General features: G+C 50.0%; 1 protein-coding gene across 2 annotated transcripts in view; it reads left to right on the top strand.

Annotated features, from left to right (window-relative positions):
* DNAH10 (dynein axonemal heavy chain 10) overlaps positions 1-22,903 on the top strand; it is a 149,779-nt gene that overhangs the window by 114,849 nt on the left and 12,027 nt on the right. For both annotated transcript variants that reach the window (XM_081252370.1, XM_081252371.1), the window contains 11 exons: positions 1,745-1,942; positions 2,821-2,982; positions 5,185-5,359; positions 11,537-11,718; positions 13,774-13,910; positions 15,192-15,409; positions 16,804-17,025; positions 17,189-17,336; positions 19,403-19,682; positions 20,680-20,909; positions 21,657-21,930. In XM_081252370.1, the coding sequence (XP_081108496.1) occupies positions 1,745-1,942; positions 2,821-2,982; positions 5,185-5,359; positions 11,537-11,718; positions 13,774-13,910; positions 15,192-15,409; positions 16,804-17,025; positions 17,189-17,336; positions 19,403-19,682; positions 20,680-20,909; positions 21,657-21,930 (2,226 nt within the window). The remainder of the gene's footprint in view (positions 1-1,744; positions 1,943-2,820; positions 2,983-5,184; positions 5,360-11,536; positions 11,719-13,773; positions 13,911-15,191; positions 15,410-16,803; positions 17,026-17,188; positions 17,337-19,402; positions 19,683-20,679; positions 20,910-21,656; positions 21,931-22,903) is intronic.

Here is a 22,903-nt window from a genome sequence, read left to right as displayed (position 1 = left end):
CAAAATAAGAAAGCAAGTCAGTTTATACTCAGGGAAAAACTTTTTATCTGGACTTAACTTGAGCAGATTTATGACACTGGGTGACCTTGTAAATAGCGTCAGCCTTATAAAGACGTCTTCAATAAATAAATAACTAGTCCCACTTGGTAGGCAGGTTGCAGTCTTCTGGGGAAGGGGGCTACGAAAATGACTCTTTCCTGATGATGTAACTCAGGGATCAGCAAACTTTTTCTGTAAATGACCGGATGATAAACGTTTTCAGCTTTGCAGGTCATATGGTCTCTGTTGCAACTACTCAATTCCACCATCACATCAGGAAAGCAGCCCTAGACAATATGTAAATGAACGGGCATGGTTGTGTGCCGATAAAGCTTTATTTACAAAAACAGGTGGTAGGCCGGATTTGTCCTGCAGGCTGTAGGTTGCCAATCCTGATATAGATGTGCCTTAGCTTTCATAGGCTTGTTAGGCACCTCCGTGCATTAGCACTTAGCTTTGCTTTCAGTATTCAGTGATTCAGTATCATAAATAATGCTGCGTGGAGTTTGCTCAGAGTTTTTTTCCTTAGGTTATATCTCTGGAATTGGGATGACTGTACCCAAACGTATGGCTATTTGTGAGGCAAAGCTTTTCATGCATGCTGTCAAATTGTCCCATGGCTGTGGTTTGCTAATCCCTGGTATAATTCAAGGTCAAATATGCAGAATCTGGGTGAATACATGCTTTTGGTCATACTTCCTTCATTCATTTTCTGCTTTGAGGTGAAAATATTTTGCAATATGTGAGATAATCCAAGTGATGTGGTTTGGGCACCGGGAGTGATTATTAATTCTTTCAGCAGACTTACAGGAAGACCTACCTTGTGCCCCATATGTGCTGGGTACGGGGGATACAGCAGGGACACTGAGCAAATTTCTCTCCTGGAATCTCAAGCCCCTCCTACTACACTGTCTTGGCCTTCCTACCAGTAGGGACAGAGAATTGGCTTTCTGTGTTCTTAGAGAAATTGCCAGAGCGTGGATCAGTGTTGTGGTCCAGAAAAGCCACTGACAAGTGATAACTGCTCTTTTCTATGAAGACATTTGTATATCGTATTTTATTGTGATAAAATGTATATAATATAAAATTTGCCATTTTAACCGTTTTTAGCCATTTTAAGTGTGCTCTGTTACACTAACTACATTCACACTGCTGTGCAACTGCTACCACCATCCATCTCCAGAACCTTTTTCATCTTTAAAACTGGAACTCTGTCCCCACTGGACACTCACTGCTTGTCCTCCCAGACCTGCCCCCAACCCCTGGGAACCTCTAATATACTTTCTGTCTCTACAAATTTGCCAACTCTAGATATTTCATGGAAGTCAAATCATGAAACATTTGTCCTTTTGTGTCTAGCTTCTTTTACTTAGCGTGTTTTCCAGGTTTGTTCATGTTGTGGCGTGTGTCAGAATTTCCTTCTTGTTCAAGGCTGAATAATATTCCGTTTATGGACAGACCATATGTTGTTTATCCATCCATCTGTTGATGGACATTTGGATATGGTTCCCACCTTTGGCTACTGTGAATAGTGCTGCTATGAACATTGGCATCCAAGAATCTCTTTGTGTCCACTTTTCAGTTCTTTTGGGTACAAACTTAGGAGTGGAATTGTTGGGTCACATGGGAATTCCGTGTTTAACTCTTTGAGGAACTGCTCCTTTCCTTTTTTATGAGCCACTCTTTTCCATTCCTTCCTCTTCAGGGACTAATCCACTGATCCCAGTAGAAAATATGGAAGATCTGGTAGAACATGTTGTTTTGGTCCACGAATCCGTGGGTGAATTCAGTAAACAATTTCTACAAAAACTGAGGCGCAGCAACTACGTAACTCCCAAGAACTACCTGGATTTTATTAACACGTATTCGAAATTACTGGCTGAGAAAACTCAGTATAATATAGGTAAGACTTGGGAATGGGATGGTTAACAGGAATTGTTATTACTTACGAATAAAGATCCAACTGCTGATCTTTTCCTTAAGCAGACATTTCTTAGCAAGATCAGGCATACTCAGGATTGAGGCAAAGCAAAGCACATTTTGGATTTTGCATTTCAGAGTGATTCGTCTGTGTGGGCAGGACCCTGGCATGCTTTTATTTTTGTTTTTCTGTGCTGGGCCATGCACTTTCTTAGCTCTAAATTTTCACTGCATTAGAGATACTATTTGATAAGAGCAACATGCTCTGTTGGAAAATGTTGCCTCTCCCGTTGCGGAGCACAGGCTCCAGACGCACAGGCTCAGCGGCCATGGCTCACGGGCCCAGCCGCTCTGCGGCATGTGGGATCTTCCCGGACTGGGGCACGAACCCGCGTCCCCTGCATCGGCAGGCGGATTGTCAACCACTGCGCCACCAGGGAAGCCCGGAAAATGTTTTTTAAAAATGCTCTGGCTCGGGCGTGCGGTCCCGGTCCGCGTAATGTACGGAGGTAGAGGGAAAGGGCTCCGGCCCCCTCGGCGTCATGTCTTCGGTACCGGCGGCTTCCATTCCGCGGGTTCTATCCTCAAGCGCCGGGACACAGGGCAAAAAAAAAAAAAAAAAAAAAATGCTCTGGCTCTGGTTGTTGGCCAAACAAATGGTTATTTTCAGAAATACATTCATTTTGGAAGATGCCATCTCCAAACGGCAATGGAGGTACTGATAGATGCTTGACATCTCATGAAAATGATTTTTTTTTTTTCCGGTGAGCCCAACTTGGACGAATCACACTGGAACGCTTGTCTGGGTGTGCTGGGAACTGCGCTCCCTGGAGGGTGAATACCTGTGTTCCCTTTCCTCAGCTCAGTGCAAGCGTCTGGAGGGGGGGCTGGACAAGCTGAAGGAGGCCACCATCCATCTGGACGAGCTGAACCAGAAGCTGGCCGAGCAGAAGATTGTGCTGGTGGAGAAGTCGGCTGCCTGCGAGGCCCTGCTGGAGGAGATAGCCACCAATACAGCCATAGGTGAGTGCGGGTCCAACTCTGGGGGTCGGGACACCCCACACCCCACCCCGCCAAAAAAACCCCAAAACACGACAGAGCTCCACTGGGGGACATCCCTGGGAAGCCACTTGTAGGAACTGGCATCTTTTGACCCTCCCATTGCTATTTTTTCTGAGTTAGCATCAAGCCCCCTATAATAGGCACTAAGTCGTTACCATATGCAGGACCCACAGCAGGTAGCTAGAGGATTTGCCAGGATGTGGAAAAGTCATCTCTTTACCCTCAACGAGCTAGTGAACTGGGTCGGTTTAAATGACCTCAGCCTGAGCATCATTCACTTGGGACTTTCTTGGTTCTAATGTGAGCCTGTTTCCGGATTCTTTCTTGGGCCCCTCACCTGATCTTCCTGGCCTGGCGGCTGCTCTTGGTCTGGTTCCCTCCTGCTCTAAGAAATTGGCTTTCTTTCTTTTTATTTATTTGGCTTTGCTGGGTCTTAGTTGCGGCACACGGGATCTTTGTTGAGGCATGCGGGATCTTTTTTTTTTTTTTTTTTAGTTGCGGCATGCACGTGGGATCTAGTTCCCTGACCAGGGCTCGAACCCGGGCCCCCTGCATTGGGAGTGTGGAGTCTTAACCACTGGACCACCAGGGAAGTCCTGGAACTGGCTTACTCTACACGACTCTCACACAGGACAACCCTAAGCTGCAGCTCTGCCACGACCCCTAACCCTTCTCCCTGGGTCTTGGGGCTCCCGTTTCCATCGTCTCTCAGGATCCTGTGTTCTGCTGCGTGTCCTCGGCTCATCCTCGGATTTCTGCAGAAGCCACTCAACCTCCCTGCGTCTGGGTATTCTCTTCCTAGCCCATGTTTGCGTCGCGTCTGCGCATGACCTTGGTTCAGTTCAATTCCAGCCATATCGTGTCAGGCCCTATCCACAGGATCCATTTTTCATTACTCTGGTCACAGCACCCCAACTTGGCTTTGGCACCCTGTCTGCTCTTGACCCGGAGTCTGGGCTGTCGGGTTGGGCTTGTTCCAGCCCTGGCTGGATCGGTTAGACGTTCTCCTGGAGTTCACTTTTTGAATCAGCCAACCTGAATGCTTGCTTGTTGACTTGTGAGGATGAGTCCCGAGACAACGCCCCATCAGGGAGAGACTACCGAATTCAGCATACGTTTATTGAATACCTACTGTGTTCTTTTCCTAGGGCTGCCGTAACAAAGCACCACAAACTGGGTGGCTTAAAGCAACAGGCGTTTATTTATTCTCTCGCGGTTCTGGAGGATAGAAGTCTGAAATGAAGGTCTTGGCAGGGCCCTGCTCCTTCCAGAGGCTCTAGGGGAGGATCCTTCCTGGCCTCTCCCAGCTTCTGGTGGTGGCCCGCAATCCTGGGCATTCCTTGGCTTGTAGACGCATCCCTCCCATCTCTGCCCCTCCACTGTCACGTGACCTTTCCCCCTCTCTGTCTTCACATGGCCTTCTTATAAGGACACAGTCATTGGATTTAGGACCTACCCTAACCCAGTATGACCCCGTGTTAACTAATTACATCTACAAAGACTCTCTTTCCAAATAAGGTGACTTTCTGAGGTTCTGGGTGGCCATGAATTTTGAGGGGGACACTATTCAGGCCAGTCCACCTACTACGAGCCAAGCTTTGTTCTAAACACTGGGCTCACAGCCCTCGGGGAGATGCTTACGTTCTAGTGAGTGGGCCCGATCAACAAGCCAATGATCAGATGAAATTTCAGATTGTGATTAGTGGCACGAAGCAAATAAACAGAGTGATGAGACTGGAAGTGACCTCAGGGGAGGGTGGCTTTTGAGCTGGGCTGAATGAATGTAGGAAAAGCTGATGAAGAGCCAGAGAGAGGTCAGGGAGCCAGAAAAGCAGGGAAGGCAGCTCTGATGGCCTCAGCTAACACTGGCCAAGCAGGGCTGGAGGCTGTCTTGTGGGATGGAGTGGGACAGGGGGAGGGGTACACAGGTGGGCCAGTCAAGGAGGGTCAGAGTCGCAGCAGCTGTCCCTGTGTTGGGGACCCCAGGCGCCGTGAGGACATCTGTCCCAGTGGCAACGCCCAAGGCCGCCATATTAGCCGAAGCTCATTCAGCCCCCTCCGCCCAGCGCCCACCTTTGAGGGCTGCGCTGCTTTGGCTCAGGAGCGGTGGTCCATCCTCCCCATGCCCCAGGGCCTTCACTGACCTCCCCCTCCCCCCCACAGCGGAGGAAAAGAAGAAGCTGGCGGAGGAAAAAGCCATGGAAATAGAGGAGCAAAACAAGATCATCGCGGCGGAGAAGACTGAGGCCGAGATGGCCCTGGCCGAGGTCATGCCCATCCTGGAGGGCGCCAAGCTGGAGCTGCAGAAACTGGACAAGTCAGATGTGACCGAGATCAGGTAATGGCTGGCAAGCTCCCAGTGTGCTTGGCCACCAGTGTCACTCCTGACAGTAATTATGAGATAATCATGGTTGTTCGGCATTTCTGTGCCGGCTGCTGTGCCAGGCCCTTTCCATGGTGGGGGTTGTTAATTGTCTTCATTTGCACATGAGGGACGTGGAGCCCAGGGAGGTGAGCTGACTTGCCTCAGGCCTCCCAGCCAGTTGGTGCCATGGCCCACTGGCCTTGAACCCAGGCTGAGTCACAGAAGGAGACTGGGTTCCAGAAGCGGCTGGTGGGAGAGCTGGAGCCTTGTCAGTCAGTCCTTTTTACGGGAAGGACAGAGGAGTGTCTGCCCTAAAAGAAGCAGGGCCCTGGATGCAGGCAAGGTGTGCCACAGGCCGAGAGTGGATGGGAGATGCCCTCATCCCTTTCTAGCCAAATGATGGCCTTTTACAGGTGGGGAGAGTAGTGTTTTTTGTTTGTTTGTTTGTTTTTGTTTTTTTGCCATACCGCGTGGCTTGTGGGATCTTAGTCCCCTGACCAGGGGTTAAACCTGGGCCCTGGCAGTGAAAGCGCTGAGCCCTAACCACTGGACCGCCAGGGAAGCCCTGGGAGAGTGAGTCTTTACTGTGGCCCCAGACATTCTGCACATCAGTCTGTAAAATGACTCCATCCCCCGCAGCCAGAGGGCCCATTTGCTGTCCAGAAGAGGGGTCTGGTGTGGAGCTTTCTCCCCTCCCCCCGCGGGGCGTGGTCCCCCCAGGGCACCGTTGGTGGATCTCACTGGTAAGTTTAGCACCGTGAGTGAAGCCAGGAAGAAATGGTGTCCTGTCTGTCCTTCCACCACCCCCGCCCATCATCGTGCTGCCAGACCCCCCACGCGTGTCCCTGCACTAGGAGCCTCGGCTCTCTCCTCACTCCCCATCACGGCCTCATTTTCAGAAGGGGTTCCATCCTTCTGGTCCCGCAGTCAGGTCTCCTGTGAGAGAGACTCCTGTCTGCAGGCTGGAAGCTGACCCTGCGTTTTGTGTTCCTGGCGGGATGGTGCTGCTTCTCTGAGCTCATCTCCTTTGCTAAGGGCTGAGCAACATCCCTCGTCCAGGGTTGTGCTCTGGCTGTTGGCTCATTTGTGAAACATGTGGATTGAACAGAGCGTTCAGCCAGTTCCAGGGCAGGGGGCCCGAGTACCTCCTGGGGGGTCATCCAGAGCTGCTGCTGAGGTTATGATTTCAGAGCTTTGCAGTGTGATTGCAATGAAGGTATAAGGATGGACGTTTTACTTATTTTTATTTATTATTATTTTTTTTTGCGGTACGCGGGCCTCTCACCGCTGTGGCCTCTGCCGCTGCGGAGCACAGGCTCCGGACGCGCAGGCCCAGCGGCCATGGCTCACGGGCCCAGCCGCTCTGCAGCATGTGGGATCCTCCCGGACCGGGGCACGAACCCACGTCCCCTGCATCGACAGGCGGACTCTCAACCACTGCGCCACCAGGGAAGCCCAGGATGGACATTTTAAAACTGCAGTAGCAGCGCTGGAAGTTTAGACTGAGTCGTGGGAGAGACCCTCAGCATGCACATTTCCAAGGGAAACATCCAACCACTGCTTATACAGATTTGGGGCTCTACCCCCAGGCCAGCAGCTTAAAAACATCCTGAGAGCAGAGAGTTGGGAAGGGTTTTTGAGCGTTTATTTGGAAGGAGTATTTATTTAATCCAAGAGTGGATTTCCATGGGACCACATAGAGAGTTTGATATGTGTCCCCTGCAGTTAGATGGGGTGCCTGCATCACCCCCGAGAAAATGAAAGTGGCCTAGGGCCCAAAAGGAGTAATTTTTAAAATTGTAATTATTGGAACAGGTCACATGTTGATGCGTGGCTTTGCTTCTTACTGGCTGTGTGACCTTCGGCAAGTCACCTAACCTCTCTGTGCTGCAATTTCCTTGTTTGTAAAATGTGGATGATAATAATTGTCCCCATGGCATCGGGGTTGTTACGAGGATCCAGTGAGCTATTACGTAAAGAGCTCTCAGAACTGGGTTGAGCACAGAGTCAGTGCCATGTAAACATTAGCTAGGGTCATGGTTCCAACATCAAAATGATGTGCTATGAAAAGCCCCCTCTCACCTGTCTGCCATCAGCTTAGTTCCCCTCACCACACGCCAGGTAACTGTTGCCATTCATTTCCTACATATCCATTCAGACAGCTTTTGTACATGTTCAAGGCAACCAGATATACAAGTGTCTCTTCAGTTCCCGACGTTGGGCTCTAAGGGTTGTAGAACAAGGGATACTTCCGTAGCCTTTTTTCTTTCCTTTTGAAATATAATTGGTAATAAATATACTATACATATTTTTCTGCATCTTGGTGTTTTTGCTTGAGACCTTGGAGATCTTTTGCGTGTCGTTATATGAGAACTTCCTCAATATTTAAAAATAGTTCATCATGGGCTTCCCCGGTGGCGCAGTGGTTGAGAGTCCGCCTGCCGATGCAGGGGACACGGGTTCGTGCCCCGGTCCGGGAAGATCCCACATGCCGCGGAGCGGCTGGGCCCGTGAGCCATGGCCTCTGAGACTGCACGTCCGTAGCCTGTGCTCCGCAACGGGAGAGGCCACAACAGTGAGAGGCCCGCGTACCGAAAAAAAAAAAAAAAAGTTCATCGTAATCCATTGGATAGCTGTGCCATCATTTATTTAATCAACCTCAATTTATGAATTTTTAGCTTATTTCCAGTCTTTTGCCTTTACAAACAGTGTGGCAAAGAATAACCCTGCCTTACTTCACTATACACAAGTCCACTGGAAGGACACATTTGCAGAAGTGGAATTGCTGGGTTCCAAGGTGTGTGTGTTTATAATGTCTGTAGCTGTTGCGTAATGCCCACCGGTAGGTATGGAACGGATTTACACTCCCACTGGCAATACATGCGAGTACCTGCTTTTTCAAGGCCTTACCAACAGAGGGCGCTACTAAACACTTGCATTTTTGCTTGTTTTATAGATGAAAAATGGTATTTGTGTAGTTGTAATGTGCATTTCCCTTTTGATGAGTGAGGTCGGCCTTTTTTTCATATGTGAAAAATGTGTGTAAGAGTCCTGTGTATTTCATTTTCTGCGAACTGTTTATGTGCTTTGCCCATTTATCTTTTGGATTGTTGTTATTGTTGCTTTTTTTTTTTTCTTATCCATTTCCATGGGCTTTTTATATAATGGGGAGACTAGTTTTTATTCGTGATGTGAGTTGCAGATAGTTTTCCCAGTTTGTCATCAGCCATTTGACTTTATTTAGGAGGTTTCTGTGTGTGTTTGTGTTTGCCGTGTATAAATTTTTAGTTTTATGTGGCAGATTTTAGCAATATTTTATTTTGTGGCTTTCGCTGTTACCTCATCCTTAAAAGGCCTTGCAACTGGAAGATTGTAAAATAATTTCCCCATGGTTTCATCCTGTACTTTTATAGTTTAATACTTTTATAGTGTTTACATTTAAATCTTTGATCTCTTTGGGATTTTTCTTTGGGTTTAATGAGTTTGGATCCAGATGACTACAGTCTGGCTTTGTTTAGCCCATTCGGAAGTTAAGAGTGATGAACCAGCATTTAGGCCTTGACAATTTTATAATCCTTTAATTCTTTAAATAGCACTTCCTTTCTGTAATGCTCAATCCCCTTTGCAGAGATCATTAAGTGTTAAGGCAGGAAGATTTAAGAGTAATGAAGATTAGTGGTGGGTGTTTCTCTGGAGTATAAAAGGCTCCCTTTGTTACTGGCCTGCAATTTTACTTTTCTTCCTTTCCTTCATTCAGTATCATTGGGTGCCTACCGCCCGCCCACCCTGTGCCGGCACTGGGGCTGAGAGGCAATGGGCCAGGCAGGGGGTCTTCACTGCATGGAGCCAGCCGACGGTCTGGGGGAGGCACGGGTGTGCACATGGGAATCTCACGTGTACAGTAAAATTACCCAGGAGGAGGTCAGGAAGGGAGGGTCTTGGTTGCTACGACTGTGGATAATGGGGGACCTGAACTAGTCTGGGGGGTGGGTAGACAGGGAAGAGGACCCCCAGGAAGTGACATTTAAACTGAGACGTGGGATGGAGGCTGGAGCGGGGCTGGAAGGAGCTTGACTCGGGGGGAAAAGCGGAGACGGTCAGAGGGTCTGGGGTAGAGTGAGGGGGTGGGGAGTGGGGCTTGTGATGGGTATTCTCCTCCAGGAAGGCAGCACGGCGTCACCGCTGTCTGTCTGTCTCTCCCTCCCTGAGTCTTTTCTTTTCTTTTTAAAAAATATTTATTTATTTATTTTGGCTGCGCTGGGTCTTAGTTGCAGCATGTGGACTCTTAGCTGTGGCATGTGGGCTCTTAGATGTGGTGTGCGGACTCTTAGTTGTGACATGCGGGATCTAGTTCCCAGACCAAGGATCGGACCTGGGCCCCCTGCAGTGGGAGCGTGGAGTCTTACCCCCTGCACCACCTGAGTTTCTTCTGTGATAGGAGAAAGAAATCTAATGAAACAGAAACGCTTTCACTTCTCAGACTTGTAACCTTAGTCTTTCAAACCCCTCGGTTATCTGGCACCACAACGCTGTGCTCTGGATAAACGAGGTTCCTGGGCATAGTTTGTAAAGTGGTAACAGAGAACTTCACTCCAAGGCTGTGGGAGCTGAAAGGTTCCGGTTCCGCTTCCCCATTTCATAGACGGGAAAGCTGAGAACCCCGGACCATTCCTAACTTTCCGGAGGGCTCAGGACGCCACCCCGAGACTTTTTCTGACTTGTGTCTGAAAACATCTCGCTGATAATAATAACAATAATAATAATCCCTGCTCCTCGGATTATTCAGAGAGCAGTGGCCGGGGCCTGACGTTCATCAGCCCTGAAGGGAATCTTTTAAAAACAGTTGGCAGCGTGCCTGCTGTCGGTAGGTAAGCGCCTAGTGCTGCGTAATTGAACCTTCCCCTGGTGACTCAGGACCATTACTTTAATCGTCGGCCTTTCTGCTGGAGTCACTGCCCTGGCTTGTCCCTCAGCTGTGTGGCTCCTCAGGCAGTGGGTGGCGGTCCCGGGGCCAAGAGGGGTCTGGGGGTTGCCGGGTCAGAGCCTCCACACTGCTGTGCGGGTCAGGTTGTTCTCTCTCTGTGTCTCCCTCTGCCTCCCTCTGGGGCACTCTGGCCTCTCCCCAGGCTGCTCCCTGCCCTCCAGGGGCTCTTCCTTTCCTTTGCTTTTTCTTCATCGTTTTCTTTGTTCTTCCGTCTCCACGGCTTTTTTTTTTTTTTTTTTTCCCTGTATGTGGGCCTCTCACTGTTGTGGCCTCTCCCGTTGTGGAGCACAGGCTCCGGACACGCAGGCTCAGCGGCCACGGCTCACGGGCCCAACCAATCCGCGGCATGTGGGATCCTCCCGGACCGGGGCACGAACCCGTGTCCCCTGCATCGGCAGGCGGACTCTCAACCACTGCGCTACCAGGGAAGCCCCAACACGGCTTTTATAGACTTTGCCCAGCCGCCACTGGTAGCCAGCCAAGCGGGCCCACTGGGTACAGTCAGTGTGCGGCTCATTCCTTCTTGGGTCTTTATGCCGATGCAGCCTTTCCGTCTCCTGATGCGTTTGGGTTTCCAGTTCTCCGGAGGGTCGAGGGTGCTGAACCCTCGAGTGTTGAGTGTTGGAACAGCAGAGTGATGGTCTAGCTTCATCAAAGGCAGAGACAACAGCTTCCATAGCCTGAGGGATGCCGGGGTGCGGGGTGGGCTGTGTGGACCCAGGCAGGCCATCCAAACACTTGAGCTCTGTTTCTTTACCTCGTAAGTGAAAAATAGGATGATGACGATAATGACAGTAATGACAGCGGCCACCACCTAGAGTCTGAGGAGTCACCCCAGGGTGTCATTAAAAACCCAGATTCTCAGGCGCCACCCTGAGCTGCTGATTCAGGGGTGGCCTGGGTTTGCATTGAATGACACCCTGCTGTGTTCCTGGTGCCCAGTCCGATCCCAGGAGCCTGATGTGGCGCATGATGGATGAGACCCAGTCCCTGCCCTTGGAGAAGCCCACCCCCAGGAGCACAAGTCGGTGTTGGGACGTGGCTTCCGTTGTTTCCACGCAGTATCACATCCAAGAAACGACTCACCATTTTTTCGGAACTCTCATGCGGGCCAGATCCTGGCCACATCCTGTGTCTGACCCGCGTGTGCATCCGTTTCTCCCCAGGTCATTTGCTAAGCCCCCGAAGCAGGTGCAGACGGTCTGTGAATGCATCCTCATCGTGAAGGGGTACAAAGAACTCAACTGGAAAACCGCCAAAGGCATGATGTCCGACCCCAACTTCCTGAGGTCTCTGATGGAGATTGACTTTGATTCAATTACCCAGAGCCAAGTTAAAAACATCAGAGGTGAGTGTAGACAGATGTAGGAACCGCCAGGCTGGTTGTCAGCCTGGCGGCTCAGTCTCTGGGGCCAGGAGGGAGAGCGAGGAGAGGGCTTGTCTCAGGCAGACCCGCCCATCGTGGTCAGATGGTGTCGCCGTGGCGTTGCCGATAGAAGAGGGGGAATGATCGTCCCCAGAGGAAGACAGCGGCAGGGAGGATGGTTGCTGGTTGGGCAGTGGCAGTGGATGCCTGCTGAATGTGTGATTCAGCAACGGGTCTGGTTTTCCCTAGTAGGATACGTGACTGTCTCATGGAGCCCACCCTGCCTTGTCTTCTGTGTATCTTGTCTGATGGGCGTAGTGGTGCCAAGAACTGGTCTCGTGGGCAGAGGACTTGAATAGACATTTCTCCAAAAAAGATACACAAATTGCCAATAAGCATATGAAAATATGCATAACATCAGTCACTAGGAAAACGCAGATCAGACCACAATGAGGTACCGTTCAGACCCACTAGGATGGTATAATTTAAACAAAACCACACAAAACTACAAGTGTCGGGGAGGCTATGGAGAACTTGCAAGCCTCATACGTTGTTTGTAGAAACGTAAAGTGGTGTGGAAAACAGTTTGGCAGCTCCTCAGACAGTTAATCATAGAATTTCCATGTGTCCCAACCACTCCACGCCTACGTATAGACCCCAAGGAATAGAAAACAGGTATTCAGACAAAAGCTTATACGCAGATGTTCCTGATAGCACTATTTACAATAGCCAAAAGGTGGAGACAACCCAAATATCTATCAATGGATGAACGGATGAACAAGAAAGAACATATCCACACAATGGAATATTATTCAGTCATTAAAAGGAACAAAGTGCTGCTGTGTGCTACAGCATAGATGACCCTCAAAGGCATGATGCTAAGTGAAAGAAGCCAGGCATGAAAGGTCACGTACTGTAATTCCATTTATATGAAATATCCATAGGTAAATAGGTAAATCCACAGGGATGAAGAGCATATTAGTGTTTGCCAGGGTTTGGGGAGGGGAAATGGGTTGTTACTGCTTAATAGCTATGAAGTTTCCTTTTGAGATGATGAGACTGTCTTGGAACTACATAGAGGTGAGGCCTGCAAAATCTTGTGAATCTACTAAATGCCACTTTAACATGTTTATTGTTTAACATGTTTATTTAACATGTTTAATTGTACACTTTAACGTGTTCATTTAATGTTATGTGAATTTTACCCCAAGTTTTAAAAATGGGTATTCGGGGAAGAAAAAAAGAATTGGTCTAACCTTGACTTCCCTTGTGCCTTTTGCCAGTATGAAGTCTTCTGTAGGTCCTGGAGGATGGGTGAGGAGGGGGGGGCGGCCCCACCCACCCCATGCCCCCATTTCAGTCACAGATGCCTGCATTCCCCCTGAGCCTGATTGCTGACCTGCCCCAGAGCTTAGCCAGTGAGAATGATGTTAGTTAGTCTTTTTCAAAGGCAATAAAAGTTCATTGTGTCACTGTGGTTTGTTCAGAACTTGACCATCAATGCATTTTTTCAGCTACTTAAAAAAAAACAAAACAAAGCTAATCGAAACACAAAGGATAGCAACAACCTCAAAAACCCAAGGGCCTCTCTTTACCCGATCGTTGGATGGGTTTCCATTTATGTGAAGTTACTCCCAGGGTGAGGGTGCAGGTGGAGGTGATGGTGCCCTGTAAGGACCTATGAACCCCAGTTAGCTTCCAGCTCTGAGCCACCTTGATGCCCCGTTGGGGGGTCCCCACTGATGCCCTGGGTCCCCGGGGGCTGCTGGGTATCACATGGAAGCTCCTGTGTCACAGGATGTCCTGGGTGGCAGTAACATGTGCCCCTCACTCACATCTTAAACATCCACTTACACAAAATTCATTCGGGGTTGGACCCACCTGTTGTCCATGGGAAAGCTGTCTGGATCTCGCTCACAGGCTTACTGAGGAGAAGGAACTAGTTGCACTTACTTTTAGTAGGCAGTTTATTTCCCCTTTTATTTTCCCAAGACGAAGCTCACCGCTCATCGAAATCATTGCGTCTTTGACCTTTAGGCCTCTTGAAGACCCTCAATACCACGACTGAGGAAATGGAAGCCGTGAGCAAGGCAGGCTTGGGGATGCTGAAATTTGTGGAAGCTGTGATGGGCTACTGTGACGTTTTTAGAGAAATCAAGCCCAAGAGAGACAAGGTATTGCCCATCTGTAAGACCTGCACACTTCTGCCAAGAGGTCGTTTTGGAGTCAGAATGAATGTGTCCACAGCTTTACTGGGGAAATTCTGGCAAGGTTCTGATTTTAAACGGCATAAACATTTTCCCCCCAGTAAATGATAGCCCTGAATTATAGGTCTCATTTAGATGTAATGTGAACTGACAGGACCAAACGTCTGAGAGACTTTTGAAGAAAAGAGGGTCAAATTATTCCCGAGGGCTAAAGCAGAGTTTCTCACCCTGGGTGCTCCTGACATCTTGGATTGGATCATTCTTTTTGGGGAGGCTGTCTGGACACTGCAGGGTGCGCAGCATTGCTGGCCTCCACCCACTGGATGCCGTTGTCCCTTCCCTCGAGTTTTGACAACCAGAAGTGTTTCCAAACATTGTCATGTGTCCCTTGGGGGGCAAAGTCGGCCCCTGTTGAGAACCGCTGGGTTAAAGGAACATGCAGAAGACACAATATGAAGAGAATTGTATAAGGTTGATTATCGTTTTGAGCCATAGTTTGACATTGCTTTATAAGTCAGGATTTTATCACTCAGAAAACTTAGAACCCATAGTAGGACCAATACAGTCTTCAGTGCATTCTTTTGAGTTTTTGGCTTAGAATCACAGGGTCCTCTTAGTGGGACCCTAGTACACACGAAAATTAAGCCATCTGCTAACTCAGATGCAGGACGTCTTTTTTTTTTTTTTTTTGCGGTACGCAGGCCTCTCACCACTGCGGCCTCTCCCGCTGCGGAGCACAGGCTCCGGACGCGCAGGCCCAGCGGCCATGGCTCACGGGCCCAGCCGCTCCGCGGAATGTGGGATTTTCCCGGACCGGGGAACGAACCCGTGTTCCCTGCATCGGCAGGCGGACTCTCAACCACTGCGCCACCAGGGAAGCCCAAGGATGTCTTTTTTCTAATGGGATGTATGGCTTTTGCATCAAACCACTGAAGAGGTCACTAAGAAAAGACGCCGTGTGCCTCGCTATGACATAGGGTGGCCCCAGAGGGTAGGGACAGCATTAGAAATGCAGGTGGAGGACTTCCCTGGTGGCCCAGTGGTTAGGACTCAGCACTTTCACTGCCGTGGGTCCAGGTTTGATCCCTGGTCGGGGAGCTAAGATCCCACGAGCCTCATGGCATGGCCAAAAAAAAAAAAAAAAAAAAAAAATTGCAGGTGGACGTAAGCCCAGGTGTGAGACTGACTGTCTTATCCCCACCTCACGGCCGTCCTTTTCCCCATCGTTCCGCGAATTGTCTTCCGTAGGTGGCCAGGTTGGAGCGGAATTTTTACTTGACCAAACGTGAGCTGGAGAGGATCCAGAATGAGCTGGCAGTGATCCAGAGAGAACTGGAAGCTCTGGGGGCCAAGTACGAGGCGGCCATGCTGGAGAAGCAGAAGCTGCAGGAAGAAGCGGAGATCATGGAGAGACGGCTGGTCGCAGCCGACAAGCTCATCTCGGGGCTGGGGTCTGAGAATGTCAGGTCAGCCTGGGTAATGAGCCTTCCCGCTAAGCAGCTCTAAGCCAGACTTTGTGGTTTGTGAGTGAGCATCCGCAGCACAATTTCTCGCCACGTGGAGTCTTTATTCCACGCTGCATTTTGAGCTGAAAACCGTGTGAAAAAGTTCTGATTTTACTATGCTGATTTTACATGTTTAAAGGTGGCTAATGGCCACTTTATAGATTCTTTTAAAAGTAGGTATCGAGTGTTATTTACTGAGTAACTGTTAAGGGGAGGCCTGGCAGCAGTGGAGACGGGGGGTGGGGGGGAAGCCAGTGCCCTAGGGCCTGGGGATGTTTGCTTCTTGATGACCTCTAACCCCCAGTCCCTACTGGATGGATCTGGAGGAGGGGCCCACTTCTGTCTCTGGACCCTTGTGGCTGGTTCAGTCCTGAGCTTCAGTTTTCAGTAGGTGGAGCTGTTTGATGCTTATGGGCAAGAGGCCCATTGAGCCATAGCTGGTCCACTGGATGTGACGATACTTTCTTACCTGGCACCTGCAAACCTGGTGTGGAAAACACTGGGAAATATTGTTTGCTTATGGGAAACAAACCATTTTCAATGTCTATTTTTTTTTTTTTGCGGTACGCGGGCCTCTCACTGTTGTGGCCTCTCCCGTTGCGGAGCTCAGGCTCCTGACGCACAGGCTCAGCGGCCATGGCTCACGGGCCCAGCCGCTCCGCGGCATGTGGGATCTTCCCAGACTGGGGCATGAACCCGCGTCCCCTGCAATGGCAGGCGGACTCTCAACCACTGCGCCACCAGGGAAGCCCTGTTTGTTTGTTTTTGTTTTGGCTTCGCCGTGTGGCATGTGGGATCTTAGTTCTCCAACCAGGGATCGAACTCTTGCCCCCTGTACTGGGAGCACGGAGTCTTAACCACTGGACCGCCAGGGAAGTCCCTCAATATGTCTAAAACCTAGGAGACTTTGACCATTTACCAGAAGAGGCCAAATGAAACACCTGATTTCTTTTATCTTAGACAGAATTTTGTCACCAAGCAGGACTAGGGCTCATGCTCGGCTGGGCGTGTTTTTAAGCTATTGATCGGGCGTTTGGAAACAATGTGATTACTATTGTACTTAATACATATCTTTGAGACAAAATGCATCCCCCAAACATTTATCGAGGCCCATGTTAGATGCTGGGTTCTGCCGAGCTCTGGACTTGAACAAAGCCTTTGAAAACGTTGGGTTCACTAGGCAGGGAAATGGCAAAGTGAGCTGGCGACCTCTGTCCTCCACAAAGAACATCTCAGAAAATATTTCCTTCTGGCTGGCCCCCTCCCGGCCGTGTGTCAGGCTGGCTCTTCTAGAAGGTTCCTTCGGGTTGTGCCGGAATGTGACTGCTCACGGCAGCCCCCACCTCCCACGCCAGGTGGCTGAACGATTTGGACGAGCTGATGCACCGGCGCGTGAAGTTGCTGGGCGACTGCCTGCTGTGCGCAGCCTTCCTGAGCTATGAGGGCGCCTTCACGTGGGAGTTCCGGGGCGAGATGGTCAACCGGGTCTGGCAGAGCGACATCCTGGGCCGGGGGATCCCCCTGAGCCAGCCCTTCAGACTCGAGAACTTGCTCACGGACGACGTTGAGATCAGCAGGTGAGGGCGACCCCGGGCTGGGAGGACGGGGGGCATGCAGCTGACCCACCTGCATGAGACGGCAGGGAGCACTGCCTGCCTGGCTCCCTTGCCTCGGAGGCTCCCCGCTGGCTCACAGCTCGGCCAGAAGAATCCCCATTTCCCCTGTCACTGCCCCTTCCAGGTGGGGCTCCCAGGGGCTGCCCCCCGACGAGCTCTCCGTTCAGAACGGCATCCTCACCACCCGGGCCAGCCGCTTCCCCCTCTGCATCGACCCGCAGCAGCAGGCCCTCAACTGGATAAAGAAAAAAGAGGAGAAGAACAACCTGCGGGTACGGCTGCCCCCGACACCCCCCCCAACACCGCTCCACATCCTCGCCCTCCTGCCGTCCTTGGGGCCCAGCCCGGTTCTCCCCGGTGTTCCCAGGCCTCCAGCAAGGCCGAGCTGAAATGCCACCACCCTGGGGCCCCAAGCAGAGCCCTCCCCTTCCTGGCCCGCCCACCCTGTTGAGTCTTGGAGGGCGGCTTGAACCACCTCGGATTTGACTCTGCCCTTTGCCTATTCATTGCCCTGTGGGTCACCTGAAGGCAAAGACGGTGCTGTGTTCGTCTTTGCGTTCCCCCTACGCAGTGCAGAGCCAAGTGGCCTTAGATGCTCGGTCACTTTCTTTTTGGAGGGCAGGGGAGGGGCTTGATTGAGAGATAATTCATCTACCATACAATCCACCCGTTTGAAGAATACAGTTCAGTAGCTTTTAGTATATTACACATCGAGTTGTGCAGCAATCACCAGGATCAATTTGTATCACCCTCCTCCAAAAATGCTGTATCCTTTAGCCATCACCACCCCCAAACCTTCCGTTTCCCCTCCTGCCCCTGACCCCCAGCCTCTGACAACCACTAATATAGTTTCTGTCTCTATAGGTCTGCCTATTCTGGACATTAAGTATGAGTGGGATTGTACAGTATGTGGTCTTTTGTGACTGGCTTCTTTCACTTAGCATAATGTTTTCAAAATACATTTTCCCTGCTTAGCGAATCCAACGTTTTCAAAGGCTTCGTTCGATTCCAGGGCTCAGCAGAACCCAGCATCTAACATGGGCCTCGATAAATGTTTGTGGGTCACATTCTGTCTCAAAGATATGTATTGAGTACAGTAGTAGTCACATTGTTTCCAAATGCTTAATCAACACATATTGTAGCATGTGTCAGTACTTCATTCTTTTTTATGGCGAAATAATAGTCTGTTTACCTGCGTAACAGTTGATGGACATTTGGGTTGTTTCTACTTTTTGGCTATCACGAACAGTGCTGCTGTGAACATTCACGTGCAGGTTTTTTGTGGGCGTGTGTTTTTAATTTTCTTGGGTGAAATTGCTGGGGCCCGGTTACCTTTTACTGAAATAATTAACAGTTCATGATTTTCCATTTTTATCTTTTCCTTGTTTTTTCTGGTCCTTGCTTCCAGGTATGTACATGCAGGTAGGGGAAGCATCCCAAGGTTGTTTGTAGGGGGAACATTCACCCCCAAAATTCACATATAACCGTAGTGGGACAAATATCATCAGTGCAGGAATATTCCTTGATGTCCCTCTTCCCTGAGCCTTCCAGAGAGTTCTGCAATTGCCAGACCTCTCCTAGCCCCCAATCCTACTCCTATTCCCATCCTATCTCTCTCTCTCTCTTTTTTTTTTTTTTGCGGTACGCGGGCCTCTCACTGTTGTGGCCTCTCCCGTTGCGGAGCACCGGCTCCGGACGCACAGGCTCACAGGCTCTGGACGCACAGGCTCAGTGGCCATGGTTCACAGGCCCAGCTGCTCCACGGCATGTGGGATCTTCCCGGACTGGGGCACAAACCCGTGTCCCCTGCATCGGCAGGTGGACTCTCAACCACTGCGCCACCAGGGAAGCCCCCCATCCTATCTCTTAAAGAGGGAGGGTTCAACTTATGGGGTGAGAGGCTAAGTACATCAATGTAATAAAAGAGGGTGGAGAGGAAGGGAAGAGGAGGTCCCAGGGGCTGGAACAGAGGAAGAGTTTTTACAGGTGTTTTGAGAAAAGAGATACTAAAGCAGTCTTAAGGTTTGGAGGGGAGTGAATTTTTTTTGTGTGTGTGTGGACTCTGTGTTTGGACCCTTTTTGAGGTCTTCTGAGACATGTGATGAGATTCTCTCCTAATCACTTTTGGCTGCTGACCTGTGTTTTTTGAACGAGAGGCTGCTCAGAGCCTGAACCTCATGGTTTATATGGGTTACATGCCCTGCTTCTCTCCCTGTTCTGTTTTCCCCTCTGCCTCCCTTCAAGGGGCTGACATGTCCCCTGCCACCTCCAAGGACTTTTTTCCCCTTGAATCTGTCGAGTGAGCTGATTTTTAGCATCTGCCTTCCCTCCCTTCCAGGTGGCTTCCTTTAATGACCCCGACTTCCTCAAGCAGCTGGAGATATCCATAAAGTACGGGACGCCTTTCCTGTTCCACGATGTGGATGAGTACATCGACCCTGTGATTGATAACGTCTTAGAAAAAAACATCAAGGTCTCCCAAGGACGGCAGTTTATCATACTGGGAGACAAGGAAGTGGACTATGATTCGAATTTCAGACTGTATCTGAACACCAAGCTGGCCAACCCCAGATATAGCCCATCCGTGTTTGGGAAAGCCATGGTGATCAATTATACTGGTAAGGACGTACAGAGCCTCAGTGCCGAACTTTAGGTGGAGACCACAGTCTGAGCTCAAGGCTCTCAAGGGACGTCACTTCATTCGGTGAATCATTCTCAGAGTCACATCTTTCATAGTCAACCAATCAGTTCTTTTTGGTTTGCTTTTTGAGGCTGCACCGTGTGGCATGCGGGATCTTAGTTCCCCGACCAGGGATCGAACCCATGCCTCCTGCATTGGGAGTTTGGAGTCTTAACCACTGGACCCCCAGGGAAGTCCCAACCAATCAGTTCTTAATGAGGAAGCAACACCAAAAGGTTTGGGGGCCTTTAGAAGGCAATGAGTTATGTGTCTTGAGATGTGCTGAGTCTGGACCACAGGGCTCAGACATTCACCCTCGGAGCGAGGTGAGACCCCTTTCTGCTGCAGCAGGAAGTTATACTGTATTTGTGTATTTAAATACACAGTATGATTTTGGATTTCCCTCTTCCTCTCAGTTGAATTCGGTTAGGAATTGAATGCCACTTCCCACATTTTCTAGGGTGGTCACACAGGTTCCTAGGTAGGTTAATCAGGTTTAGGTACGCGTTAGGAAGTTCCCTGGCGGTCCAGTGGTTAGGACTCCGCGCTTTCACTGCCAAGGGCCTGGGTGCGATCCCTGGTTGGGGAACTAAGATCCCATAAGCCGCGTGGCTTAAAAAAAAAAAAGAAAAAGTTTGGGTATAAACCCAGATATCTAACGAGGGTCCCCCAAGATGTGGGAGCCCTGGATTTGACTTCAGTGCATCTTCACACTTGCTGTCCACTACTCCAGGTAACAGCATCTCTGTTTTACTCTGCCCTATAGTTTTCACCTGGGGCTTTAGAATGGCCTTGGTGGGAGAGTGAGTCCTCGTGTTCCTGGGATGCCGGGCCCACCCTCCACTTACCCCAGGCACTGCTGTGTGGGGGAGACGAGATGGTGAGCAGCCTGGCAGGGGGACGCGGTGGTGAGGGCCTGCCTCGTCCCCCCACAGTCACGCTGAAAGGCCTGGAGGACCAGCTGCTGAGCGTGCTGGTGGCCTACGAGAGGCGAGAGCTGGAAGAGCAGAGGGAGCATCTCATCCAGGAGACGAGTGAGAACAAGAACCTGCTGAAGGGCTTGGAGGACTCGCTCCTGCGGGAACTGGCCACCTCCACGGGGAACATGCTGGACAATGTGGAGCTGGTGCAGACCCTGGAGGAGACCAAATCCAAAGCCACGGAGGTATGAACTGTGTGGAAAAGTGTATCGATCCTGGCCACGGAGTCCCAGAGGTGTTCCCAGGCACCCCTGTGCACCCAGTCAGCCTCTCTTAATTGAGAGTGATAGAAAATCTGGCCCCACGTGGCTTAAGTCCAAAGGGAATTTATCGGCCTAGAAAACAGAAAAGTCGAGGGATGGCTTCAGGCAGGGCTGGATCCAGGACTCCAAGCATATCATCCAGGGCTCACTTTCTCTCCATTTCTGGACCTTCTGCTGTGTTGGCCTCATTCTCTGCCTCCCTGTGAAGCCAAGCTCCCCTCATGGTCACAAGCTGGATCTGGCTTCATGTCCACTGAGGTTCAAGTCCCAAAGAGAAGAATGAGAATCTTTTCCTGTCACTGAAGTCACGTGCTCACCCCAAACCACTCCCACGGGCTGGGGATGCCATGTGTGGATTCTCTGGACTTCACTCACCTGATCCCCGCCTGGCCTCAGGGTTGAGCCTCACATATGAATGAAAGGAGGAAACTGTAGGTCTCTAGATCAAACTCAGGGACTGTTACTAGAAGAAGGGGGCACGGGGGCAGGGGACGTCGAGCCACAAATATCTGCCACATCTCGCGAGAGGCTGGGGCCCTTCCTGTGAGCGCTGCATGGCTTTCTTTGCTGCCACCCTCCCCCCACTGCCCTCCGCCTTCTTACTTTCTCGCCTGTTTCGTACGTCTTCCTGGTTTCGGCTGTAAGTGGCAACGTCCGCCTCTTCTTCAGGTATCAGAGAAGCTCAAGCTGGCGGAGAAGACAGCCCTGGACATCGACAGGCTGCGGGATGGCTACCGGCCGGCCGCCCGGAGGGGAGCCATCCTGTTCTTCGTGCTGTCGGAGATGGCCCTGGTGAGCTCCATGTACCAGCACTCCCTGATCGCCTTCCTGGAGGTCTTCGGCTTGTCACTCAAGAAGTCGTTGCCTGACTCCATTCTTATGAAGCGATTAAGGAACATCATGGACACGCTGACCTTCAACATCTATAACTATGGCTGCACAGGTGAGCACCTGTTCGCACCGATTTAGGACCGATGCACTCTGTGCGCGTCTGTCCAAATTTCCTCTTCTTATAAGGACACCAGTCGGATAGCATGGGGGCCCTCCCTAACAGCCTCATTTTATTTTTTTATTTTTTTAAATTAATTTTTATTGGAGTATAATTGATTTACAATGTTGTGTTAGTTTCAGGTGTACAGCAAAGTGAATCAGTTATACATATACATACATCCACTCTTTTTTAGATTCATTACAGAGTATTGAGCAGAGATCCCGGTGCTGTACAGCAGGTTCTTACCAGTTATCTATATTATATACAGTTGTGTGTATATGTCCATCCCAATCTCCCAGTTTATCCCTCCTCCTGCCCTTTCCCCCTTGGTAACCATGAGTTTATTTTCTACATCTGTGACTCTATTTCTGTTTTGTAAATAGGTTCATTTGTACCATTTTTTTTTAGATTCCACATATGAGTGATATCATATGATATTTGTCTTTCTCTGTCTGACTTACTTCACTCAGTGTGACAATCTCTAGGTCCATCCGTGTCACTGCAGGTGGCATGATTTCGTTCTTGTTTATGGCTGAGTACCCTAATCACCTCTTAGAGGCCCTGTCTCCAGCTCTGAGGTACTGGGTATTAAGGCTTCAACTTATAGATTTTGAGGGGGGCACAGCTCAAAATTGTGTTGGGCAGGAAACAGGTTGAGGGCTATCCTATAGGGCTCACTTAAGTAACGAACCCTTCTAACACGTATAAGATAGAATTCAAATCACACATTTTGACTTAACATGTTTTTTTTTCTTCTGTTAAAAAAAAAAAAAGAACTCTAGTGTTTTGCGTCTTCCTATCCATAAAGAGTGTGTTGATGGAATGGGCTTACTCTGCAATAGAGATTGGCCAAATCTGTCCCACCGCCTGCTTTTGTAAATAAAGTTATATTGGCACACAGCCACACCCGTTTCTATACAGATCG

This window comes from Mesoplodon bidens (genome assembly GCF_964165515.1).
Source record: "Mesoplodon bidens genome assembly, chromosome: 13".
In the NCBI taxonomy this organism is placed as follows: domain Eukaryota; kingdom Metazoa; phylum Chordata; class Mammalia; order Artiodactyla; family Ziphiidae; genus Mesoplodon; species Mesoplodon bidens.
Note: the sequence above shows the minus strand (reverse complement) of the source record. Positions and strands in the feature narration are given on the sequence as shown.